Raw genomic sequence first — 27,992 nt, forward strand, 5'->3', positions numbered from 1 at the left:
CCTCTCCTTTATTTGGCTGTATATAAATTGGAAAATAAGCCTGTACTTCCTGTAAAAACCAGAAAGAAACAATTATTAAATAACAAAACTTAAACAGTTCTGAAACAAGGTAGAAAACAGATCTTTTTTTATTTGGAACAAAATGAATCACTGGGGGAAAGGAAAAAGAAAAAAAAAAAGAAAAACACACCAGAAAGAGAACAATAGCTGGGCATGAACACATACAGTTAAAGAAAGAGCAGAGGCTGCATCACTTCTCTCCTGACCTCACAGTAACAGAACCTTTTGCCCCGTGCTGAATGGCACTTTCAGTGGAAAAGGACAGAAAACCAGCCATAGTTCAGTCTGTCTCACAAAGACCTCTTGAATTTCTATGGGAAAAATCCTTCCAGGACTGGGATCATAATAATGGTGATGTTTCCAGCTGCTGGGCACCCCCAGGGCTGCCAGCAGGAAGGCAGCCCTAGGATGAGCTGGAGCTGGGATGCCCCAGCCCAGCAGGACAAGGCTGGCCCAGCTCTCTGACCCAGCACTGTTGCATTCTCCAGTGCAGCTCAGAGCACTGATCAGCCTCTCAAGCATGTGCTGGACTCGACTGTCCCCTCCTGCCCCTGCCAGAAAGTGCAGCAGTGAAGCAATGCTGCCTGTGTCCTCCCGTTTTGGTGACACTGGCCCAGTGTCAGAAGCAGCATTGCTGCTTCTGCCCTGCCACCCCAAGCACTCAATTTATTTTTTTTTTTTCATTCAACTCACAGCCTTTGAGGAATGTTTATACTGAAAAGAGAACAGCACCGTAAGGAAAAGAATTATCACCTCCCTCTTACCGTGGAAAACCCGATTCCTATGGCAGCCTTTGAAAGAAGAGACAGGCTGAATCACCACCAGCACAGCACACACGACCCAAACATCTCCTAAAGAGAGTCACAGGACAAGGAAACAACAGGAACAATCACCTGTGGCTGGGTGTCACTGCTGCAGAGCCTTGGCAAGCACACAGAGATGAAGGGCTTCCAGGTAAGCGTGCAGCCATCCCGCAGCTCCCTCCCCTGGGAGAGAAGCCCTCAGTTCAGTTTGGATGCTGCTGGGCTGCTCACAGCCCTCGTTGGACAGCTTTCACCAGGCATACCTTCAATCCATTCCCAAGGGATTCACAGTATCAGTACAACATAAACCAGGGACAAAATGACAAGGGAGGAGAGGAATGCAGTACACCACCTCCCCATCCCTTTTGGTCCTGTACCATCTCTGCTTTTACTACCATGCCTTTCTAGCCCAGCAGCCTAATTTAACACTAACAACCAATCTACCACCTCACTCGGACTACTAAAATTGTCTCATACAGTAAATTCCTTGCTCTGGCAGCACATCCTGCAGCACTCCCTGCAGCTTCTGGCAGCTTTGCTGGGACTCAGCTGCCTGCTGCCTGAGACAGAATCCCTGCCCTCTCCTCACCACGTCCTTCTTCCCTGCAGGTCTAGCGCAGCTGCTCCACAGGCACAGCTCCCCTGAGCAGAACAGGACGTGCGTAACAGCAAGGCTTACCTAAGAGATTCTATAAATTGCTGCTGTCTGTGCAAATAACACAGCCTCGAATAAGCCTACATGCACAGGCAGATGGCCAGCTTCATCAGCTTGCAGTAGCTAAACTATTACACTAAAGGCACTAATGCTTGCATTGATAAACAATCTCAGCCTTAAAATCGAGGTTTCTGCCAAAAATTGCAGCCCCAAGCCCCAGGCCCCCTCCTGCTGCAAGGCAAGCAAGCGAGTGACAGTGCTTGGGGGCAGCCCAAGCAGTCAGGTTCTGGTGAAAGGTAACCTGTACCCTCTGCCATTTGGGGCACCAAGAGGTGAGCAAAGCCAGCACCACCCCGGGTCTGCACACAGCATCTGCAAGCCAAATTTCAACCCCCACCACTGCTCCTGCTCCAGGCAGCAAGAGGGGACAGCCAAATCTGGAGCTCAGAGGAGCAGCTCACATGAGCACCCAGGAGAGCAGATACCAAGCTGAGACCTCCTTTGACTTTCCTTGGCAGGGCCTGGGAAAAAAACTGCCCTGAAGTCTCCCGAGAAGAAGCTTTCTCAGGAAATTTCTGGCAAGTCCTTGGCTTCTGCCTGGGACTGGCAGGCCACCTCAACCTGCCTGCAGTGCCTGCCCCTGGCTGGCAAAGACAGGGCAAGGGATGGGGTGGGCAGGGAGCAGGAGGAGCCCTCTCAGCCCAGGCTGTCCCCTGGGCTCTTCAGTTTAGCTACAGCTCTGTTATCAGGCAAAGCATCAGAGAGCTGCCCCTTTTGCTTGGTGGTGAACTTGTCAGGGCACGGCAGTGTGTGCTTTTCTCTGTATTTTCTTATTAAATGAGGTCAGAAGGTCTGACACCTCACTTCTTTCCCCTGCTAAAATTTTCCAGACACAGTGAGACTATGGGATGCAAAGGACAAGTGTCACAGGCTTCAGGGTGGAAGAGCAAGCATGTCACATCAGTCATCGGTGGGATCCGGGAAACAGTCTGAGGCATCTTCCTGGCTTTCCATGTCGACTAGGACCTCAGCATCTGCCATCTCCTCAGCTTCTACCTGCACTGGTAAGTTCTCTTCTGCCAGCTCAACACCTTGACCAATCTGGGCAGCATCTGGAAAAGGGAGAAATGGTTTATAAGTGCTCACACTGTGGCTCACCCTCGTGGAAATTCACCCCCTGGTCCTTAATGCTGCAGCTGCCTAATCCACTCAGTCCCCCAGCCCCAGGCATCTGCAAGCCAAATTTCATTTTTCTCTGTAACTGCTCATTTACTGAGCTATGCATCATGACTTAGGGCACTTTGGTATTGAAGCTGTCTGGCTTCCCAGTACCAAAGTGCTTTAGTACTGTTAGTACCAAACCTTTAGTACCAAAATACTAAAGCCAAATCTATTCATTTACATGTGAATAATTAAAGCTGGCTAACAGCACACATTTAGTTCTTGCCTACTTTCCATATGCATCTCTGCTTTTTTACTAAATTGTAAAAAATTTAAATATTAACTATTTTTTGTTAAACTTATAATATTTGAATTTTTTATTAGAAGCTCTACACTTGAAGTATATTAATATTAAAAAATGACCTGAAAGAGTTTTTTTTTCTCTTTCTTGCTGCATGTTCATGAGCAGCACATAATATTTTGAAAGCAAAGCAAATAGCATCCAAAGTTAGATATAAAGCACAGCAGAGCTACAGGAGGCTGTGCACAGTACAGTGAAGGACACCAGAAACGGAGACAGCAGTGCTGAGACCAGGCTATGACCTATGTAGAGCTGCTCCAGTTCATGATGTCTCTACTAAACCTACTTCAGCTGATGATGGTGCATTACTAGGCAAGGTGTTGCCAGCATTTGTGTTTGGGAAGCAAAACTGAGTGACACATAATGCAAAAAGTGGAGTACTAATATCAAGCCCTTACAGAACAGGACATTTCTGGAGGGTTTTTATCACCACACTCTCTTGTGCTAAGGCTGTGGGAGTTTATGCTCAATTTCTTTGAAAAATTTAAAATGTGACCATATTCCCACTCTAGCCTCAATTTAAGAAAATGCACAAGCCTCTGGCTTTGATGGGATTTAGCTGTGTTTACAGCTCAGCATATTGGCTCCTGCTGTCCTGAAGATGACTGCTTAAAAAAACAACACCAATTTTCATAAAATGTTACTGATGAGAAGGAGAGAAGGGTGAGAAAATAGCAGGAAAACTGCTGAGATTTGGGGGTTTGCTGTTTCTGAGGTATGTTTTTGCACAGGAGGTTCTGGAACAGACAGCCTGCTGTGGGATGGCTGCATGAGTAAGGTACTGAAAAATGCCCTGCTGCAACTCCTGGAGAAGGTGCAGCACCTTCCCTGTGCTGGCAGGTCCCAGGCCCCTCTCTGCTGTCACCTCCACCCCCAGCAGCCACCCCCAAGCACTGTGTCCCTCCTGAACAAGGTGTCTGTGACCTCAGACAGGTCTGTGGACTCACCAGGCTTGGCAGGAGGGTCGGTCTGGGCAGCCTGAGCCTCGACACGGTCTCCACTGGGGGGGCTCTTCGTGCCCTCCCCGGACACCACGGACATGGTTAACCCGTCATCCTTCTCCTCCTCTGTGAAACCAAACCCAGAGATGTGAAGGAAGAGGTCCCAGAGCAGGGGGGCCCTGGCAGGGTTGCTGTGAGGCCAGACCCCACCACGTGTTTGTGGCCCCTCCTCAGGCGGTGCTGGCTCCGCTCCCGGAGCAGACAAATGCCAAGAGCAGAGGGTCACTGCCAGCCTGCCAGAGACCAGCCTGGCCATGCTGGCAGGATCACAGCTTGAGGTGGCACAGGCAGATTGCTCCCAGGGACTGGTGCTGACACAGCACTGCCATCAGAAACCATTTGGGATCACACCTGAATCAGGTTCCATTTTATTTCCATTTTATTTACCATAGGACACGCTTTGCTATGGGTTTTTCTTCTAGCCAGGAGCACAGGGTGAGGGCACAAGTGTGAGGTGAACAAAGGAAAAGTGAGGTTTAATTCTAGCCATAGAGGCTGCCTATCAGCAAGCAGACTCCTGCTCCAGCAGGTCAGGGGAGGACAGGCTGGAGGACAAGCAGCCACCCAGCTGAGACCAGGTTACTCTAAGGCCACATCAACCCCAGCCTGCACAAACACAGTCCTCTCCAAAATTCATAACAGGGGCATCACAACATTCCCCACTCACCTGAAGGCACTGGGATGAACTTGTGTCTCCTCTTCATGCAGCAACATATGGCTGCAGGCAAAGCCACCACCAGGATAAGCACACCCGCTGCACACCCTGCCAGGATGTAAATGAAGCCCGGGTACCGCAGCAGGTCTGCAGGGAGGACACAGCATCGTTAGGAGTTTGTCCACCCTGGCAGCTTTCTCCCAGTGGGAGAAACCCTGCAGCCAGATCAGAGTTTGCTGACATCACTGTTGCTTTAGTTTGGATCAGGGCAGCCGGCACTGTGAGCTGTGTGGCACTTTGTGATTTATGGCACATTGTTTAATTATGGCTTGGAATTTTTCACTAGGAGGAGAAGCCTGTGTGCATTCACTTCTGCCTTCTCTGATCACTGCCATCTAAGGTAACCTGTAAGATTTAATCAAATTTAACAGAGAAGGTGGTAATTTGAAAGACACATTTCAACAAGCTATATGAAAACGGGCAGCTGAGGAGGGAGACCTAAGGAAGCATCTCCTTGTGGCCACAGCTCTCTTCACAGAGAGCAGCAGGCACAACTTCCCAAGGATTTTTCCTGGGAAGGCAGTGAGAAGCACAGAGAGAAGAAGAGAAAACAATTCTTTATCCACTGCTCCTGTTTTTGCACATGTGGAATGTGTTATGGAGATTGTTTACCCAAAGTGACTTGGTTAATTGGACACCGGTGAAAAGTTGTTTTGAGTGATTAGCCAATCACTCAAAGCTGTGTCCTGGCTGTCTCCGACAGTCACAGGTTTTTCAATAGTATAGTATAATATTCTTTAGTATGGTTATAATATAGTATTAATGTAATACAGTATAGTTTTAATAATAAATAAAGCAATTGTTCAGCCTTCTGAATCACGGAGTCAGAGCACATTATTCCCTGGCTGGGGGATTGCCTGCTTCTACTATACCTCCTGCTGAAGGAAAAGCTGCAGAGTCTACCCAGAGCTGGCACCAAAGAATCTGCTTAGGACAGTCATGTAAAGCCTGCACCAACCCCAGAGCAAGTCTCATCAGAGCCTGCACTGCCTCAGGCACCAACACTGTGGCCACTGGAACTGTAGGGAAAAACCCCTGGTTCACGGAGCCCTTCCCTGGCTCTGCTGCTGCCCGGGGAAGGATTCCACCCTGTTCCCCTGCCTGGCAGTGGGAGCGAGGGCTGCAGATGGCTGAGCAGAAGGGCAGCACAGGTCACTGGTGATTATTCCCCAGCTCAGAGCCTTGCTCAGGGTCGCTGTGACGGGGCAGACCCGCACATTCCCTGCTGCTGATCAGGCAGCTGGTACAGGGCATGGCAGGCTGGCACAAGAGAGACCCAGCCAGGGTTGCTCCTTCACAGAGATAATCCCCTCCAATTTGGGCAGCCTTCAGGAAAACTCTTCTTGCCATATGCAGAAAAACCCCCACACAACTCCACTTCAACATAAATTCCTTAAAACTCCTTAGGTAAGCCTGTGCCATCCCTTTCTGAATAATTTAACTGCTTTTCAGCAGCACACATGCCTGCACAGCATAGCAGCAACTAACTGGCTCATTTGGAGCATATTTTCAAGCCCTCAAAAGCACTAATTGCTCCATATCTCCAGAAACTAGGAAGAATTTTAAATGTTCCAGGATATACTACATACCATCATACTCCACCTACTCACCAGGACAGCAAAAAACAACTGCACACAGGTGCTCATGGTATTTTCAGAGTGCTTGTTCCAGTCTTTTTAAAAACAATTACCAAGTTCAAAAAAATCCATATTCAAAACTAAAAGCTTTCAGCAATTCAGAAATAATTTCCCTAATTATTTTAGTTGATGAAAGCTGAGAGAGTTTTTTCAAAAGTATAAATACAAGTTGGAAATTTTTTCCTCAACTTTTTTTCCTAATAATTTGCCACTTGTTAATAAGGTCTTTTTGAGGTAAAATATTGTGTTAAAAATAAGCAATGAACAAGTAATTAATCAATAAAAGTCTTTTATAACTGTTGACTTCTTAACTTCTGAATCCTGTGTGTTCAGAGCCCTCTGTTGCCTGGGAAGTTTGCCGCATTTCTGCCAAATTGTTTTTTGGTTATTCAAAATTAATCTCATCTGCCAACAAGTTGCCCACATTTATGTTTTTGCATAGATCATATACCTACAGTGGAAAAACTAAATTCAGCCCTTTGCCTGGAGCAAATAATAACCCACAAAAATAATTAGTTAACTTTCAATTAAATTAAATGAACCCATTTTCCTCCTCAATTCATTTTACTGGTATCCAGAATTGCTTTAATTCACTTTTTACAAATGTGGTTGCATTTGATTACTAAAAAGTGGAATTGCTGCCACCTTCTTTCGTTCAGACCCTTCCAAATATGTGTTTATGTGCATGTCCATCCCTAAAGAGATATCACCAAATTCCCTCATGAGCTTTCCAAGGGGATGGGATAAAAAGATATCACACCCAGGGGACTGGGCAGCCACCCAGGATCAACTATGGAATCTGACAGCACTTGTGTGATTTCTCACAAGGCTTGACTGAACAGCTCATGGACGTTCACATCCTCGTTCCCCAGTGCCTCTTGGCCAGCTTGGGTCTTACTGGAAGGAACAGCCTCTAACCAATTTAACTGGGCAAAATCCAGATCACTGCTCCACAGCCACAAATGCCAAATCTGCACAGACTGTCCAGTGGTGCCAGAGGCAGCAGGCACTGACAGCCCAGAGCACCTCTGCTGAATGCCACCACGCTGGACACAGGGTCTGGGTTGGGAGGGGTGCTCTCACACCAACTGCATGCCAGCCACAGAAGAAAGGATAGTATCTGCCAGGGAGCTGGAGTGTCCCAGACAATTTCTAAAATGTTGCAGTACAGTCTCTCTAGTGGCAAAAATTATTACATTAATTACAGAAAAATTTGTCAAAAACCTTATGGTTAAATTATGCCTGTAGTTTTGATAACCATCTTTGCTACCAGGGAGTAGAAGGACCTTCACTACTGGAGGTGCAAATTAAATCACACCCAAGGATCCAGATTTTCTGTCTCCTTAAACTTTGGCCTTATTCAAGCAGAATACTCAGCATTTATGAATGGCTTGCAAATGGATAAAGTCCCAGCCTTCTCACAGACTTACGTGTCTGAGCAAGGATATGGAGGGGGGAAAACCCTACATTCCATAAGTAAATGGCTTGTGTCTTCACTCACTTCTGATGGATTGGGCTGATGGAGAGACATTTGTATAGATAAGAAAATCTTTTGTGCTTCTGGCCTAGATAAGGAGAAAAGAGATGAGGCAAAACACCTCAACTGAGTCCAGCAGCAACAGGGCTGAACTAGTGGAAGTGTTTTTATGGGGATGCACAGAAATTGGAAGGCATCTGGGTCATGGATGCACATCAGAGTAGGAAGAAGCATAGAGGATAGGTTCACAAGAGAGTGCAAAACTCCATCACAAAAAAGTAGGAAAAGAGACAGATGGAGATCCATCCTTCTCAACAAACTTATCCCTTCTGTGGTTACAGGCTGTGTCAGTCCAAGGCACGAGAGGGAGAAGGAAATCAAGGGGTCACTTTCTAAAGGCAGGATTTGGTAACTCTGGGCGGGATATGCTAAAGGACAGAAGAATTTGATATTTTGAGGACACCAAAAACCCCTCAGTTGGCTGCTGCAAGAGACCAAAAGGAAGATTTTCTGGAGATGCCATTACTCACCGTAGCTGCACGACAGCGTAATGGGCCTGGTCCTCGTGACACTGTTCCCCTTCAGAATTTCACACACAAACTCCCCAGGCTCCGTTGTGCCCAGGTGAACCTTCTTCCCAGCATCCTTAATGCAAGCCCCCTCGGCTTTCAGGTGGGTGCCATTCAGCAGCCACCTAAAGACCAGGATCTCGTTGCTGGCCACGTTGCAGGACAGCTCTGCAGTTCCATCAGGGAAGCACTGGATGCCAATGGTCGGCTCTGGTCACACACAGCATGGGGCAAGGGGAGCAGAGAGGAAAGAGAGAGGTGAGGAGGGGAATCAGCAGTGAACACCAGCTGAACAGAAGCTTCCCTTTCCAGCAACCCCAGTAATACCACATTTCATGTATCATGGGAGCACAGAAACAAATAATTACACTCTTGGAATGCCTGTACTCTGTCCTAAAATGCTTGGGGTAGTGCCCACACCAACCCTGCCCTCCTCTCCACCAGAGGTTTGTACTTTTGCTGTCACTCTGCCTCTTCTTCCATTTCAGAGAGGAACTGGTGCAAATCATGGCCAACATGGACACAAACACAAGACACTGCAGTTAAATACGATACACAGACCAGGACATTTTAAGATAAATCAGTGAATCATTACTCTTACTACATTTGCCTGAATTTCTCTCTTTCAGTCTACCACAAGGAGCAAACCTATTTCCTACACTTGCCACTTTGCACATACAAACTAGACAAAGAACTGGTATGGTTTTAGGACAGCAGGAGCAACACTCAGAACATGTATCCATGGAAATAAGCTCAGAAATCACTTTCTTGTGCTAGGACATCATCTTCAGTTAAAATTCCCTGCCTCCAGGAACATGTTGGCAGTGAAAGTTTTTCCCTGCCTTAGAGGTGGCAACAGAACAGAAGGAGGAGGCAAATGTTCCCAAAGTAAATCCACTGAAATGGAGGTTAAACCCAGGACTCCCCTGCAGTCTTTGACTCCTTCCAGTCTACACCCCTGTTCTTCACACCAAGGAGTCACATCTTTGACCTACTGTGCAGAGCAGTTCCGCCTGTTTGCACCCAAAAGGTGTAAGGGTTCATTTGTCTTCACTGAGACCAGTTTGCTCAGACATTTTCATTACAGTTTCGTGCGCTCCAATTTATCTTAGAAGCCTGTGTAAGTGAAAGCCCTGCAAAAGGAACGGTGGTGATGAGGACCAGAGCAACGCTCTCTGTCTGCCTGCAGCACTGTTCAGCAGGAGGACAAACCCTCCTAAGCCTTCTCCATATTAACCCAAGCAATGAGCTGGATCCTGTACAGAAGTGACTTTGTTTCTGTCTTTGCTGCCTGCAGATGGATGAGCGGGCACACAAAAGGGAGCAGGAATTCTGAGGCTACAAGGGACAGGAGAGAGACTGGCACGGCTCCCAGGGGCACCTATAGCTCCTGCAAGCTCAAGCAGTTTCTTTGGAAAAATTTCAAGGCATCAGGCTTCCAACAAGTTCAAAAGCTTTCTTCTTGCTAAGAAGGCCACTTACCAAACACTTCCAGTGTAAAATTTTTGGCGGTGTTCTGAAAAACAAATCCGTATTTTCCTTCATCGTCTTTCTCCACGCTCCTCAGCACCAGGGAGCCATTCTCTAAGTTCAGCCATCTACTGGCAGACGTGCCACACTTGGCCAACAAGGTATCATTTAGGACAGTTGTAGAGCATTTCTTATCCTCCTTGCTCATGCTGGAGAAGGTCTGCAGGCTTTGGATTTCCAAAGAAAAGACTGCTGAGTCGCCGCTGAGCGCTCCAGTCCAGATGGCAGAGCCTGAAAGGAGAGCAAGCTTGCCATGTCCATCCATCCCCTCCTGGCTGCCTCCCAGGAAGGAAAATGCCCAGGTGAGGCATAAGAGGGACAGACCCAACCTTGGGGACAAGTTGGATCACCAGTGATTGAAAATCAGAGGATTCCCATAAGGTTCAACATCCCCCACATCAACAGCACAGGAATGGTGTGCACACCACGCACAACAGGGAAAACAAAGGCTCAACAGCTGGTATTTTGTCTCCCTGAATTTAAGATGACCATCTACCAGCCCCCATCAGAGATGAGAGACTGTGCAAAGAAAGGTTCTCAGGGCATCAGTGCCATGGACCCTGCACAGAGGGTAGCAGAAACAACAGCTGCAGGTGCACAGCTGCTTTCACCCAAAGAGTAAGGTCACAGTTTTAACTTGAACAGGTCTCTCAGTACACTTGCACATTATTAAGTTGTTGTGTGTAAATCAGAGGTGGGTAAATGGCAGGGTGACAGCAGCTTGGGGACTAACCCAAGGTCACACCAAGCGTTGGGAGCCGGACCACGTCGCTCTCCAGCCAGCACTCTGTGTACAAGAATGTGTTACATTCCCTGCTGAAAAGCTTCTACAGATGCAGGACACTCCCAAAGTACAATATTGTTAGTTATTGTTACTTTACTCAAAAAATAATCTGTCTTACTTTGGTCTGACTTCCCCTTTCATGCATTAGCAGCTGCGCTATTTGATGTCGCCCCAAACCTGGTAGCATCCTTAAAAGATCTTGGAGCAAAATTAGGGTGTCTGCTCATCCAGGAAAACCTGTGCCAACCCCAATACAGAAAAATCCTACCTACCTTGAGTAACAGTTATAATCACCAGCAAGCAGAGCAGAGTCAAAGGAGAGCTGAAATCCATTTCAAAGAGCTCCTTGCATCATATGCTGAGGAGACGATCTGGCTACAGAGCTCGGTGAATACAGTGCTCGGGAAATGATGTCAGAAGCAAGAGTGGGGAAGAAAAAAAAAAAAAAGAAAAGAAACTCCATAGTGGACAGATTGAATGATGTTTCAAAATAGACCTGCAAGGTTTTGGGTGACTGAACTCGGGCTGAGCCAATGCAAGTCACAACGTGCTCTGCAAAGTCCCGCAGCTCAGAGGTAGCTGTGAGTGTGAGAATAGGGCTGGGAGGTGAGGGGAGACAAAAATATCTCCTGGTCAGCTCACCCCATTTAGGAAGAGGCCAATGCCAAGAGCAGGCAAAGGAGAAACACCTACTTCTTTCCTAGTTTATCAAAGTACAGTATCCCCACTAAGGGAGGATAAATTAGTCCAGTCAGATAAAGCACTGCACATGAAAACCAGCTGATTTTCTGAAATACTAAAAATGATCACTCCTTGACATCTCACCAGCAGGAAGGAGGTGTGGGACAAGGCTCTCCCTCTGTTCCCAAAGGCTGTGTTGCCAAAGTGAACTGTGCCAGGCTCTTAGTGACTGAGTGGTACCTGCTATGCAGGAAAAGCTCCATACAGACACCCCAGGCAAAGAGTAAAGCTTATGGAAACTTAAGTTGCACTGCAAAACTAAACTGAACGCAGCCCAGAAGCCACCCCAGCTCTGTTTGGAGTGTACATCTCAGAGATGAGACTGAAAAGCCAGTCCTGAAGAAACAGTGTGAACCTGGAGAGCCAGGTAGGGCCAGATACCTGGCACTTTTTGAGATGGCTTAAAGCACACTGGGCATAGCACCCAGTGCCATGATGGGTTACACAAACAACACAGGAACAGCAGGAACTGTCTCACTCACTGGAGGAAGTACACTGGTATAGCATCAGAGCCAACATCTGGATGCTTTCAGATGCTTACCAGATGTGCTGGGGAATAAATACAACAGCTGGGTTCAGGATGCAGCTGGGAACCTTATATTTTTGTTTCTCTGGACACAGATAGACACAGCCCCCTAAGGAAGCTCCCTGCAGTGGATGCATGTGTACACACACATTTCTGAGAAGTGGGTAAAACCCTTGCATCGTGGTCTGCACTATTTTTCAAACAATCTGGCCATGCTTGAAAAATTCCACATTTCAGCTGCTGGTTTGGCCACTCTGACTTCTTATCCATAACAACTGCACCTCACCTCCTGCTCCCAGTGACCCAAACTTACAAATTTGGTTCAAGGCTATCACAGCAATATTCTCTCTTTATCATATGTGCATAGGACAGGCCTAAATTGATCTAAGATGAGACAGAAATAGACTTCTCTGAGAAAAGCAGTGAAGTGAGTCTTCAGACACTCGCAGCAGTGCAGAGGAAGGGAGAGAGAAAAAAGTATTTACAGTAAGAAACACTTTCATTTCCTTCTGTGCTGCTGAAATAACATGAAGAAAATCTCTCAAATGCCACTGCAAGACTGGGGCTAACCATCTGCCTCGGATGTGCACATTTAACTGCATTTCACCTTCATGCTTGAAGGGCAAGCTGGTAGAGCTTAGGGTTGCAGTGCTGTGGTGGAGACACGAGACAGAACAGACAGCACGTGCAGGGTTACCTCTGAACAGCACCCCAAAATCTCAGAATCTCAGCAAAACAAGATGCAAAAGGGGTCTGCATAAAGACTAATCCAGCAAAAGTTCACCTTTTCTTCCAGCCAATGAGAGCAGAGCCCATTTGCAGTAAAACCCAAGAAAAATATGGCCTTTCTGCTGCTCTGTTGTCACAGAAGTGACTCTGCAGGACTGTGACATTGCAGTGTCCTGCATTTTGTCTCCCTCTCAGTGACTCCAGGGCAAATGAGTACATTTATGAGCTCAATATTCCTGACTGCAAGTGCCCCATACATCACACAGTATATGAAGTCCCATTAGGCTTCTTCTGTACCTCACACCCTCACCAGCTAAAAAAAAAACCCAAAAGGAATACAGCTGGGATACAGCAGACAGCACACACACAATCTGTTGTCATCAATCAGCAGCCCCTTTTAAGAGCAACACTCTCAAATTTCACATATAATGAAACTGTTACATGAGATCTGGCATTAATTTCTAGCATTGGCTAATGAGTGCTCTCGCAGCACCCTTGGCTAGGCAGAGAATTCAGTTCCCCTTTTTATATAAAGACACAGAGTTTTGTGTGATTACTGCAGACAAAAACCACCTTGTAAGGCTTAACAGAAATCACAAGTAGAAAAAGGGGGGAGGGAAGGTGGACCAAATAAAAAACTCAAGAATTTGTAGTTAGAAGGTGAACTAAAACCTTTTCCACTCGACCTTTTTTACTTGGTGAGCTGCATGCTCACAGGGTCATTTTGCTCCTTCACACTGAAGGCTTCATGAAAGGAGAATGGAGATTCATTCCATAGATGGCAAAAGGCCCTGATGGAGCATGGGAGATGGGAAAACCTGAGCTAGCAAGTAAAGCAGGAAATAACCCGTGAAATATTATGGAGAAATCTGTACATATCAACTCTGCACATCCCCCTTTGCACAGGCTGGTAAGCATAGGCAGCACACCTATTTTTACTGTCATTAATGTGTGTCAGTGCTCACTGGGGAAACACACCAGATTCACTCAGAGGTAGCCAGCAGAGCTAAATGCAGAAACTCAACACATGCAAACAGAAAACAGGCCTGCAGCTCCAGCAATGCACAGCTGCAGTGGCCCTTCTGTCCATCCATGCAAGGCAGGAATGGGGCACACCCCTGAGAAATGCTTCTGTGTGGGGCAGCAGGACCCCAGAGACTGATGAAGATCCATATGAACTCTTCCTTTGTTACATTAAACTAGCCAGAGAGCTATGCTTATCTTCAAGACTTTTCTTGACCATAGCAATAGAAATAGAAAGCAAAAATAAAAGCAAATGCTAATGTCAGAGCCTCAGCTACAGATGATATCTCCATGACAGGGACATTTAAAGAAACCCACAAATTAAGAAAAGGGATGTTACAGAAACGTGCTGAGATCAGAAAGGCTGCAGACCTAATTATAGACAAGGTACATGTGGTTTTCTCCATCCTGTAGTACCTCTGGGGAAGGCACAGTCCAGCACTCGCAAGTGTCAGGGCCAATAGGAATGCACACTCTTCCTCAGAGCACCCATGGACACTTTCATCCTTCTCTTGCTAAGAGATGGAAGGAATGCCCAATATCCTACAAACACACACAGCTCCTCTGACATGGCTCTCCCAGCCTGCCCCACGATGACAAGTCAAAAAGAAGAGCCCATAAATGGAAAAACTGCTAGAAATGACACGATTTATATTTAGCTGTGTGCAGGGTGAAATGCTTTGCATTTGCTCGAAAAAAGAAAGCAAAAAACCAAACCAAATGGTTGATTATTGCAGAGCTATTCAGACATATGGGTTCAATCCTGTCACTACGTGAGCAACACTTAACTGCAGGAGCACGTTCCTCTTCCTCCTTGCTTTTTGCCTCATTTTTAGGGGAAAACAGACTTTGCTAAGCCCCAACTTGGAAGATGAACTTGGGAAATTTCACTAATGTTGCCGCCTTGAAACTAATAATATAAGCATTATTTACAGAGACAAAGAGATTTCACAGGTTAAAATTTTCTGCAGGATTCACTGAAGAGTCTAAGCACTTCACCTGCTGTGGTTAGGAGAAGGTTAATGCCAGGCTCATTTAAAAAAAATCTTCAAATACAGTGCAGAATGGGGACAAAAGCCACCAGAACAACTTTACAACCACAAGATTGCAGGTGGTTGTGATAGGGATTCCCTATCAGTCACACTCTAGCACATGAATAATCTAAAGTGACAGTCAGAAGACTTGAAAAAGCAGCAAAAAACACACTTTGTGCTTTTTCCTGAAGCTTTGCCACCACACACAAGAAACTGCAGCCACTGATACCTGTGGCAAATTAAGGCATTCAAGAGCTTTAAAAAGTTTCCTTTAAGCAACAGAGAATATTCTTTGATTAAAAAAAGACCCAACCAAAACCCCTGGGTCATTTAACTTTGTATTACTTACTAGAAGTGCTAAGAAAATGCAGACATTTGGGATAATGGCTGTCTTGACAACAGACTGAAATCCATTGTAAAGGCACCAGAACAGCACTGAAAAAAAAAATTTAGTAGAGCCACAAACTGAAAGAGGCTGAAAAATAGTGTTTTATAGGATCAAAGCTGGAAACACAGCTTCAGCATGCCAAGTAGGACTTAAAAGGCAGATTGAAAAGTCCTTGATCATGACACTCTTTAACATGGTAGTCTGGCTGGGGCCAAAACAGCAAATAATTGAGGCCTTTTAAGACTAGATTAAATTTTTGCATACCCTGATATTGTGAAATGAGTAAGATTTTCTGAAAGTGCAAGCATGGAGGCACTTAGGCCATAAAATGAATGTCTGACCATGCTCTGAGAGCAACCCCTGGGCCCACAGATAGCTGACACTCACCCCTGGTTCTTTCCTCTAGAACCCTTCTGCATACATATTTATTTTTATCTCCTTAGAGATAAGGAGATCTGTGTGTATTTATCAAACATTTGGATCTCAGGGTCCCTCCAGCAATACAGGTCATAAAAAAAAGGCAACAAACTGGAATTTTGCAGCCAAGATTGCGTTCATAATATGAATATTCCAGCCACTTAACACTTGTGCTGGGCCAGTCGCAGTTTATTTGGCTTTTACACCTCATGTGCATTAAAGCAACAGGAATACAGGTACAGCATCTGACCATTTAAGTCTCTGCAAAAATCTGTATTTAATGCTTCAATTAATTTTTTCTAATTTCCCTAATGATTGAGGGTGGGACAGAGAACACAACTTTTCTCTATTCCTAAGCTGTAGGCTTATACGTATCTTGGAGAGGTTTTGTTCAGTAATGTTTTTTGTCAGGAGAGGGCAGGGAGGTACCACAATCTCCCAAATACCCTCCCTTTTCTTTACAGAATTGTAATTTGGCTGGGGAGACCAGATAGCCTTTAGCTGTCAAAGCAACTGGCATTACATGTGTATTCCAATTTTCCCTATTTGTACTTGCCATTAGCACATCATCCCCACTCTGTATTAATACAAAATTATTAGTTAACTGTCCTCTAAATCTGCCTAGGCTTTTCAAAAATTAAGTTGACAATCCTGCAAATCCTTGAGGAAATCTAGTCCACTTTTACTGTTTTCCTTCCCAGGTGTAGACAAAATTATTCTGAGATTCAGGATCCACCATTTTACTGAAACAAGCTGGGCATAAATCAATTACTGCAAAACATTTTGCATTAGCCAGTATCATGTTTACTGTTGTTGAAGTATCAGGAACTAGAGCCCTGGACAAATCTATAAACTGATCTTCCATCTAAGATTAATTTAGGTTTTTTTAATCAGCAAAACAGGAGTATTACAGGGAGACTCGCAAGGGAGAAAATCCTCAATTATTTGTCTTGTACCTTTCCTTGCTTCCAGAGATAACAGGTGTTATTTTAAGGAGAGAGGTTTGCCTCCCTGCATTTTGAGCTGTACTGGATTAGCTGACCCTAATAACCCACGGGACACCTCTGAGTTCCTGGGGTATTTCTTTCCCCCTTCAGTCACACAACCATCATGTTTTGGCACAGAGTCACAATGTGAACACACAAATTCCTTGTGGTGAGCACTGCAACTGTGGCAGAGACTGTGTAACAAATACCTCCCCACCAAGTTTGCTGGTGCTGATTCCAACAGCAGGAAAAGAATGATTATCAGACTGTGGATGTGCCTGTGCCATCACGTCCTGGGTACAAAGGTAGCTTTACCTTCTATTCATACAACATTTGCTTTACCCTTAATTGTTGATCCTTCCTGGGGGGTTGTTAATGTCACATAAACTGTGCTGGTCTATCAGACATGCCTTAAGTTTCACCTCCAATTTTTTAATCTATAATTGGTTCACTAAGTCCCCCAAGGTGATTACTTTTGTACCTCCTTCCACTGCTAGGGCCTGGGGGTCTGGTCTGATCATTGTTCATGGCTTTCATTCGGCTCCCGATTGATTTGATTTTCGCTTTGTTGCTCTCATCGTTCCTGCCTCAGGATCACAGGACATTTTCTTTCCAGTGTCTTGGTTTTATTGCAGTAATCCTTTGGACTTCTCCAATTTAAATTTCCATTTCCCTTATTTCCATTATTACCCCTTTGTCCTGTGAAATTCCTGCCTTGCAGAGCAGCTGCTAACAAGCCAGCCTTCTCTTCCTGCTGTTTTCTCTTCTGCCTTATCTTAAACTCATCCCTTACATTACACACCAATGTTGCAATAATTAATATCTCCTCAATGAGCTTCCCATGCCAGCCCAGAAAACATTGGTTAAAATGATGAACATCTGGAATCACTTGATCTACTAATAAGGAGACAAGCAAAGACTCATTCTGCAGGGCTTCTGGGTTCATTCCACCACTGAGTGAATGCCCTGTCAGCATTATTTTCCCTTTGTCTCATTAACCATTTCTTAAATCCTCTTCAGCAAAATCTTAAGGCATCTGATCCTGCCTTGGTCTGGTAATAGGAACTGTCTGGCTCTGCCCACACAGTCCTACCATCCAGCAGACTGTTCTCTATTTTCCTGCATAATCAACACTTTCTCTTTATGGGGTAAACAGAGTTCCCAGTAACCACCAAACATCTGCACAAAAAGGGTCACATGCAGTAAAAATTCCCCCAATCATTTACTGAGCCTTTCACTCCAGACTCCTTCCTGGAGCCTGGGCATTTGCTGCTGCAAAATTGATTTTAGATGTTTAATCAGCTGAGGAAGAAAGGGACAAAAGAACAGAAGTCCAGGGTGTTTATTTCATGATCATGAGACCCCTCCTTAATCAGAAGGAATTTTGAAGGAATTTACATGCAACTAGAAAAGAAACACTAAACATGGCCATCTGACAGCACACACACTTTTGCCCTCTTCCCTCATGCCCAGAACCTTTACAGCATTTTCAGACACGCCTTTGCCACCCTGTGTTTAACACAGGCACAGCTCCAGACTTTCCCCTTTGACAGCCCAGCACAAGTTGTTCTTTATTAATCCCTCTCTTTAGAGCAACCTGCCAACATTCCACCTCATTGCTGTTACTACCTCTAAAAAAGGATATTGTGGTCAGTTTTGAAAATCAAAAGTCAACATATCTCACAATAACACAGCCTTCAAATCCTCAAATCCTGGAGGGCTGCAGTAACAGAGTTCTGCAGGAGAACAGCCATCAAACACCAGCAAGGACAGTTTGTGACCAGTACCTGCAGTTTTAAAGCATTTTCACCCAAACATCATTACAACTCCCCCTGCAAAACATTCCCACAGGAGTGTAACATGTCTTCCTCAGGTCCTCATGGATCAGTCTGGTGTTGGCAGGAAAATAATCAGCGTGGGGACTCACATGATGGTAGGGACTGACTACAGGATGCTCCATAAATAATTATGGAAATCTGAGCTGAGTAACATCCTCCATGAGGAAGTATGTTGTTTAAAGCAGAAAGCAAACAAAAAATGTCTGTTCACAGCTGAAGCCAAGTTTCTACAGTTACTAGATTTGTCTATTTACTGAAAACTCAGAAAAAGTGTAAATTGAAAGCTCAGTCTTTGCCACGTCTCTCAGGCAGAACATCTGAATTTCACTTCGCTTTACCCACTACCTCCATCACTTCCTAGAACTATAAAACCCAGCAGGAAAGGAGCCCAAGAGGACACATCTGTTGCCTGGACAGCCCAGCTCACTCGTGATGCTCTCATGTTGCAGTGCTCAGCACTCCAGGGCAGGAATCACTTCTGCCCCCACCTCACACAGCCAGCCCAGGGTGCCAGCAGATCCTGCTCCCTTGGATTCCTGCAGATCACATCCTGGTGTGGAAGGGAGAGGCTGTGTCATCTACCTCTGCAGAGCATCTGCCAGTGTCATGTTCCTGCATCCTGCCTCGTCTGAGATGGTCTAGAACAGTCTCAGAACTCTTCCCCATATCCCTCGTGGTACCAAAAACATGCAGCATTTGTCCAAGCCATTTCTGTGTTTCCTTTTTTTTTTTACTCTCCAGACCACCTGAAAGAAGTGTTTCAGCTTTGTATCTGTTAGATTCACCAATAAGTTCTGTAATTCCTTTAAATGCTTATGCTCCTGAGGGAAGAAAAACATATCTGCTCATTATTGGGATACATTCCACAGAGAATGACCACAAGCAGGATTATTCTTTTTATCTCTTGTTAATTGGAAATGCTCTTCCTTTACTATATTTATTTGAAATACTAGCCCGAAACCAATACAGAGAGATTCACTGTGAGTGCTTTAATACCTTACCTTGTAATAAAACAGGCCTTTTTTTTTTCATTTTAACAGCATTTCTTCCATCTCACATGCTTACACAGATTTTCCTCACCACAACAAGATGTGCAGGAGGGATGCACAGAAACCATATATATTTGCTTTCTGAAATCTCCTACTTCCTTGGAAGCACTGCCACACAGGTTTACAAATTATCAACTGGGAGCCTGCACACAGCCAGGGCTTGCTGTTGAGAAGGCAGCAGGTAAAAAATGAGGTCCCTGAACAGTTCCCCCACCATAAGAAGGTCCATTTCCTTGTCAGGCTGAGGAAGCATTTTAGTTGGATTTGATTTAGAAAGAGACAACCCTACTGGGAGGTCACAAGTCATAGCAAGAGTGTGTTTTGAATCAGTGTCCATCAGATATATTAATGCCTAGGGACACATCTAGAATATTGTCTTTGACACTGCAAAAAACTAAACCAGTCATTTTTAACAGCTTCCCTACAAAACTGGATCCTGACATTTGCAACAGCTGCTATGTCAGAAGCAGAAACAAACACTATCCTTTTATCATAAGTTGAATTTGGCATGTCTGAGTTATACAATTACTGTAGTCTGAATGAAAATAACTCCCATACAAATGATAATTGCTTGCTTCTAAAAATCTAACTGCTTCTGGGCCAACATTATTTTGTTCTCACTAGCAAAGATTCTGGCCACATCAAAGCCACCTGCCATAAGACATTTGAGTCCTTTAGCTACTTCAAAATAAGATAGGACACGTTTCAAACAGCCTCCTATTGGTCTGTTCTGTCTTCTCATCCAAAGCAGAAGGAAAAAAATTCCCTGGTTCCCATCTCCAGGAACCAGAGTAAGAGCACTAACTAAAGGGCACAAAAACCAAGTCACCCCACACAGCAGTGTCATCAGAATCCATTTTCTGCCTCATGTTCTTGTATTGCTCTGGCTTGAGTCAGAGATGGCAAATTCAAGCCACTGAAGCACAGAACACGAAATTTCCTTTGACATCCAGGGCTACCAGGAGGGCCTGGCTGGGTACAGACAGCATCAAGGGAGCAGTGCAAGGGGGAAACTCAGCCTCATCCTCTACTCCAGCTGCAAAATGATGGAACCAGAGGGGAAGAAGACTGGGAAGACAAGGAGTCACTGGGGAGAGAGGCAAGTACTGGCTTTTGTGGCTCTCCACAGCCCTGAAATCACAAACAGATGGGGGTGTTGAGACAGGGAAGCAGGAAGGCAGAACACTCAAACTTCTGTGCCAGGTAAAAAACCAGTAACATCTCACAGGCCAGGATGCTCAGAATAAGGAGGAGAGTCCTAAGCAGTATTTTGTTGGTCCCAAAATCTCCACATTATTAAACTGTGGGTCAGACTTCATGAAGGCTAAGGCAGCTTTCAGTAAGCCTTGCTGGCCTGGGTTGACCTCAATATCTATGTTAACACATATTTAAAAATATTTCTAGCTGGCAAAGTCAAGCACTGTATAGAGACAAAAAAAAAAGTACAACAAGATGTGATGTGAAAGAATTTAAAATTAGCACCAAAAAATTAAACAAGGAAGCTCAGTAAGAGCTCAGAACATTTAGGAACTTAAATGGGTTTAAAAGTCTAACTGTAACATCTTGTTTTCATTCTTGCAGCAGAAGTGTAAATGCTAATTGCAAGGATAACAAACCTTAAATCAAGAATACAACACACAGGAGTCTCATTTAAATTATCACGTGAGCTCAAAATGAACTGACATGAACTTTTGCCAGGGAAGGTTCATATTAAACATTAAAAAAGAAAAAATTACACTGGAAGAGTGGACAGCAATTGGAATAAGCTGCCCAGGGAGGTGGTGGAGTTGCCATCTCTGGAAGTCTTAGAGGCATCTGGATGTGGCACTTGGGAATATGGTTTAGGAGTGACTATGGCTGGTGCTGGGTTGAGAGCTGGACTGGACGATCTCAAAGGTCTCTTCCAACCTCCATGATTTTTTGAAAAACAGAGGCAGCAGATACCAACTTCAAAATATAACCTATACAACATAACACAAACAAGTGTCTGATCCACACAGCCCAGCACCGAAAGACAAGGACTTCAGAGTGAGAATTTCCACCCACCACACACACATACACACACCTGGAACTCTCTTTGGGTGAGACAAAGCTGTGAGAGCTGTTGCACACGTGGCCATCTCCCATCCTCTTTCCCAAACATGCAGAGCCCCCATTAGGGAAGACAGGAATGTGCTGGCCAAGCTCAGTGTTCCTGTGCATCCAGCACTGTGAGGACCTAGTTCTTGGTGACAGCTGATCCAAAAATGCTGCTCCAAGGTCAAAAAACAACAGCCACATGCTCTCCCATCTATCACGGGCACATCGCTGTGAGCTGAAAACACAGCGCATGGAAAAAGTCACTAACAAACTGTTCAACACAATTATAGGCATCAGGCTGAAACTCTGGTGATGATGGGGGGGGTTGAGAACGTCACCTGGGAGCTGGGATTTAAAAGTGAGAACTGGGATTCACTTCCAAATCCAGCTACTGAAGTGTAAGGTCTCTAAATAAGCACCAAAGCCTGGCTTGTCCAAGTGCCACGCGCTATGCACAGAAGGCTTTGCACCAGTCTTCCTCCTCAGCAGTTTCATGAAGCTTAAATGAGATATTTCTTTTAACCCCTGTCAAGATTTTTTTATGAAATAAAGCCACAAAAGGCATAAACTGATGTTAAAAAGTATTACTGACAGCTAATGAAGCAGCTATTTCTATTCCCTGTAAACGCTAAGACACAACTCTCAACTCATACTCAATTAATAATATCTAATAAGCCAACTCTGTCAAATTATATTTGTTTTATTATTATTATCTTGCTTGAGTTTATTACAGTGCTCCTTCAAACATTAAATCTTTAAGAGGAAGCTGTAAGCTTAATTAATTAATATTCTATTTTTAATTGCTTGCCTTTTTCATATTCCAAATATACTGACGTAATTCCATTAGCCAAGGCCTTTTATTTCCCAGTGGAATTAATTTCAAGCAGAAGCTGCTTAACAACAGCAAGTGCAGCATGCTTAAACACTTTAGAAACATAATTTTGTTTCAACCCAGCACTAAAATGTTGTTCTGGTCCTGCAGCTAATAAACCCACAAGCCTAAACCTCTAAGAGCACATCCATGCCAAACCAGATATTCCAAACCAGACTAGCATAAAAACATGCTGCTGCTAGGGAATTACTCGGAATTACATAAATTTTCTTACCTTCAAAAATAACAAGTGCACACAATGCAGCCTGTAATGAATAATACTTACTATTTTAATAATTATTATAAAATATGAATAATTATTAAATCATTTTTAAACAGGTAACACTTCAAAAGTGACCTTTTCTTTGCAATTATGTATACATTTCGTCATGGGCTTGTTCATCAGGTAACCTTCAAATCCCATTAACTTAGATCCACGTATTCTTGCATGCTAATTATTTCCTTACTATCATCTGAGCAGAGAATTTTTAGATAGAATAGCTGTTTCATTAAAAAAAAAAAAAAACAAAACACAAAAAACCTGTAGTTTCATCAACTGCCAGCAGTGTCTGCTATGAACTTGTGGGTGAGTTTCCCTTTTTTCCATGCCACAAGTGTGACACTGGAGATTCGCATTGTCAGGCAATTTTTCAGAGCCAGAAGAAACCCAAAGGTGTAGCTGCAGGTCAGCCAAGGAAGATTAATTGCTAGAGATGGACTTGCATATCTGGACTGGAAACTGCTCCTCTGGCCCTCAGCAAAAATACTCTTAACACAGCCAAAGCTCCTCTTTGTGTCTGGTCTTTGTCATCAAAAATGTGGAGATGTCTCAGAAAAAACCTTACATTACAGTTACCTGCAGCATCAGAGCTTGGGGACACAAAATTCATGTGAAATAGTGTAACCTCACACAGAAACCCAAAGCAGTGCTGTGCATCCTCCTCAGCTTCCAGTGCTGCCTCTGGATGTGACAAGCCATAAGAAGCCACAGGAGACAGTGCAAAGCGCTCCTTGACATGCCAAGAGAGCATATGTGAAGAAGCCAAACTCCTGCAAGTCTCTGGAGAAGCCCCTCATTCCAACTCCTCTCTGCCAGCTGAGCAGGCACCTCAGGAAGTAATTTTATTTCTGGAGTTCACAGAATCTGATTTCCCAGCCTGACAGGCAGCCTTGCAGGAGGAAGTTTCCCTTTGCAGTTCATGCACTGCACCAAGGCTGCAATTTGAGCAGCAAATTGTTGATTGAACCTGTCCTTGCTGCCTCCTGGCTGGCACAAATCACTACCTTCAACAAGGAACAAGGCAAACTGCACACAGGGCAGGGCTGACACTCAGGATGAGCACCAAAACAGACAGAACTCCTGAGGAGGAGCACAGGCTGTCTCCCTGCTTGTTGAACCCAAATTCAGCAAGTTCATGGTCAGAGAAAAGCACACTTCCAAAAGCCTTAAAATGAAACAAATGTCAGCTGCCTCACAGTGACTATCCAAAAAAAACCTGCTTGCTGTTGCTTACAGACAAGCAGAAATGAGAGATAAATCTCAAATGCAACCATCTGAAAGATTTGACTAAAAATTCGTGTTGCCATCCAATCAACAAGTCAAGCACTTCTCACATGCCAACTTGACCAGAGCCTCCATAACTTTCATTGATACCTTCATGGGATGTGTTTGACCACAGCTTTGTGGGTCTCTTTACTGCCTGATTTCTGCAAACATTGAGCATTTGGAAAACAAACCACCTATGATTACATATTCATAAGAAAAGGGAGGGGAAAACCACAAACCAGCTCCTTTCAACACAAAAGCAACCAAATTAAATATTAAAATAGCAAGAAACAAGCACAAAAAGCCAGCAAACACAAGAAGCCTGAGCCATATGCAGCAACTGCAGAGATCTAAATGAACAAGGCAGCTTAGAGAAACCAGATAAAAGCTGGATGTCTGTCAGTGCCACTGGCAGCAAGTGCCATTCAGCTCCCCAAGATCTCTGAAGGAGAGCAGCCACACCAGTAATTAACATATTTTGCTGTGGCAAGGATGGACAGAGTGCATGAAATGAGCTCCACAAGCAGTGCAGAGGCACGAATTCACCCTCCTGCAGATCTGCTGGCAAGGGCACAGCTCCTCCGCCTTCCTGCCACACTGAACTGGGGATGCTCCTCATGTGGATAAAAAGGCAACACGTTTACCAGGCAGCCAGGAAGAGGCTGAGCCTTTGCACAGCCCAAACCAGCAGCTGAGCAGTGCTAGTTGGGGTTTTAGCTACAGCTTTACACCAGGTTCAGAGATGCTGCCTTGCAGCACCAGTCTTGCTAAAGCCACTGTACCCTCCTGTGAAAAACACCAATCACTTGTTTTTGACATTTTAAAAGTTTAATAGTAATAAAATGGTTATTAAAAAATAGTAATAGAATAATAAAATTTGAACATTTGAGATTAGGACAATATGAGACAATAAAAACAAAGAGATACGGACATCTGGGTACCTTTTTCTGGGCAACACAAGCCTGAAAAAGGACCCTGGTTAACAGAGGATTAACTCTTAAAAACAATTGCCTGTTGCATATTCATACATCTCATACATGATGCATAAATTCCATTCAAACAGAGGATTCTGTCTGGTCACTGTCAACTTCTTCCTCTTAATCCTCATGCCGTCTTCCAGCCCGAGCGAGGTGGGAAGAAGTTAGTTTTCTGCTGATAAGGGAGCAATAAATTCCCTTTCTCTGAAAGATTTAGGTGTCCTGTGGCTGGTGTGAGTCCTTTCTTAAACAAATACCTTGCATAGCACAGTTTCTATTTTAACCTTATGTTATAACCTAAAACTATATTTAATACACTACTTAAGAAAATTAATATAGCATGACTTTCCAGCATAATACAATATTCATTTTAATACTTGAGAAAAGCCAATCATAAAATACACATTCTTCACACTCCCATGCTCTGAAGAACCGTGTGTGTGTGCAAGTGCCAGCATGCCTAAGCTTTTTGTTTTAAGCTTTGTCTTGCTGGCTGGATCCTCAGGCAGGCATTGTAATCAGAGAAAGCTCAGGAGAGAAGCAGCTGAATAACTCCAGCCTCCCTCGGCAGGCCTGCTGAGCCAAACCTTCCCAGAGAAGTAGCCTCCAGTAATCTCATAATCAGTGTTAATCATTTCTTCTCAGCACCCACGGAGCACTGGAGCCCAGATAATCTGCATGTGCCATTACCTTTGGGCAGATAAGGCTGGTGCAGGCAATTTCAGGTGCATGGATGCACTTGGAGCTTGTCAGCCCATGGGTTCCAAGTGAAACGGAACTGCAGCGGGACCCCAGGCCACCCCCTTTTTGCTTTGCACAATGTGATTACCCTGATGAGCCCGGGAAAATAAATATTTAAACAAATAACCATGCTAATACAGCTCAGTCCCTAGATCAGTCATATCCTAAAATGAAGTCATTCAACAACACACTGCCTGAGGAAAAAAGTGGGGAAAGACTGACCCCTTCAGTACAAGAACGTGTTATTCCCCAGATGTCTGAGAGTAAAATACAGCTTTCTTAGCACACCCCAGGATGTTTATGTAATTTTAAAAATGAACAAAGCAGAGTTAAAGCAATTAAAATCAAATTTCAAGTTCTCTCTGGTGAAAAACAAGCTTTCAAATACAGACAACAAGCACCTCATTCGTGCTTCTCCTTCCAATTCTCCCACAATTGTACACAACATTTCCCTTCACCCATTCTGATTGGCTTCCCAATGCTGTTATCTGCCTGATGTCCTTCCATCCCCAGGACTACATCAGAAGTGCTTCAATACTTCCCCAAAAACTGCTGGGAAAATGCATGCATACTTGTCACTTCCCTTTGCCTAACTTCAGCTGCTCAGCATGATCTTCTTGAATGTTTTCTTCTAAATACCTAATCAATGCTCTGACACAGACTCTGCATCCCCAATGGAACTGATCTCCTAATTCACTTAGCACAAACAGAAAAGAATGAGAGAACTGACTCACAAATCACCAAGCACGACATGGAAATCTGTCTGGCTATTACAAATACACTGGCAGACAACAGCAAACTTCATCAATGCCAGACTGAAGGGACAATTGCAGGCCATGATCTATGATGTTTGCCTTTTACTTGAGGGTGTTTCATCCACATTCCTTAAACAAGCCTTTTTTCCTGCCACAGGCTAGTGTCAGTTAAGTGAGGGAGACCACATTATACTTCAAGAAGTCTGAAATGCCTCAGTGAAAAACACGAGTGACAACCACAGTGCTTCACTGCAAAACTTACACATTTTAAGGGCACTTTACATGTTGAGTTCTCCCTCTAGACCTCTAAGATTACATTTTGAGCTTAATTAAAACAAAGAAATCAGTAGGTAGTGTTGTTTGCAGATACGGAAAGCTCAAGAGAGAAGTTTACTAGAACATCGCGTTCAGATATTTACAAGGAAAGCATTATTATTTAAAAGATTTGCAAAACTGTGATGTAAATGACAATGCAAGTTACAAAATAAGAGAGCCCTGCTGCTGCAGCCACATGAACACAAAGGTGGGGACACAAATTTTGGGCAAAGCAGTCAGGGCACAGGTAAGCTGCACTTAGAAGGGTCTCACAAAGGAAGCATGACTGAACACTTGCCTTCCTTACAGGCAGGCCTTCACCTTCAGGAGGATCTTCAGTGTGACTCAGTATGACAGTCCTTTCAATGCCTAACCATGCTTTCAGTGAAGAATTTTCTTCTCATATCCAATCCAAGCCTCCCCTGGTGCAATTTGTGGTCTCTTAAACCTTGTCTGTCTTCTAAAGATGTAACAAAACTGAGCACCTATTGAAAAACTTCTCAACTTCAACCAGTTTCCCTGGTTGCTTTTCTGGGGTTTCTCCAGCTCCTAGCCCCTAGCTGGTTTTGTAAGTGCATGGCCAAAGCCATAAATGCAGGTAACAGGTAATTAGGCAATCAGGAACTCCTGTGACTGACAAGCTTTCCTGGGGATACAAACACAGCCCCCACTGACAAGAGGCACAGTGTGTTGGCCAGCTGTCCCAGGAGTCTTGGGAGCTGGCTCTGATAAATTCACACAGTTGTGTTCACTTGTTCCTTGTTTTCTTTAATATTTTTTCCAGTTACTCAAAGCTGGGAATGCCTCTGCTGCCACTGGCTGATTCTCCTCCCCTAGCTGTTGCACTCCTTTATGTTTACAAGGGAATTTTTCCTTGAATTTTACTTAGGGGGTCTTAAAAATCGCACAATGACAGCTACTCTCTGTTCTGGGTGAGGGAAGGGTCCCTTTCAGATTCCTTACACACATGTCAGCTACAGACTGCAGGTACACAAGTGTGTACCTAGGAAAACCCCCAGTGATAAATCTCCTCAAGTTCATGGCACTTGGCAAAGTGGTGAACCTGGTGCACAAACATAACTTTGATTTTGCATTCCATATGTAATTGGCCAAACACAGAGGTCAATTTCTTCATAAAGGGAGCTCACGTCATCATTTGTAAACAGAACAGGACATTAAAAAACAGCAGATGCATGGATGTGCACACATTTCCATCTTTTTTTA

At 44.4% G+C, this 27,992-nt stretch overlaps 1 protein-coding gene across 3 annotated transcripts; it reads right to left on the minus strand.

Moving 5' to 3' along the window:
* On the minus strand, positions 1–27,462 carry LOC135295018 (uncharacterized). 3 transcript variants are annotated; one of them, XM_064411038.1, is made up of 7 exons: positions 27,067–27,462; positions 21,550–21,798; positions 9,922–10,200; positions 8,401–8,649; positions 4,709–4,843; positions 3,988–4,107; positions 1–2,630 (listed from the first exon to the last, which is right to left on the minus strand). In XM_064411038.1, exons 2-7 carry the CDS (start codon positions 21,638–21,640, stop codon positions 2,479–2,481), a joined length of 1,026 nt encoding a protein of 341 aa, XP_064267108.1. In that variant the 5' UTR covers positions 21,641–21,798; positions 27,067–27,462; the 3' UTR covers positions 1–2,478. The 3 variants fall into 3 exon arrangements, with proteins under 3 accessions (XP_064267108.1, XP_064267109.1, XP_064267110.1); XM_064411039.1 differs by lacking the exons at positions 21,550–21,798; positions 27,067–27,462 and adding an exon at positions 11,026–11,466; XM_064411040.1 differs by lacking the exon at positions 21,550–21,798 and having other exon boundaries at positions 2–2,630; positions 27,067–27,449.
* Between the last annotated feature and the right edge of the window lie 530 nt (positions 27,463–27,992).

The sequence above is a fragment of the Passer domesticus genome, chromosome 2, assembly GCF_036417665.1.
Source record: "Passer domesticus isolate bPasDom1 chromosome 2, bPasDom1.hap1, whole genome shotgun sequence".
Lineage (NCBI taxonomy): Eukaryota > Metazoa > Chordata > Aves > Passeriformes > Passeridae > Passer > Passer domesticus.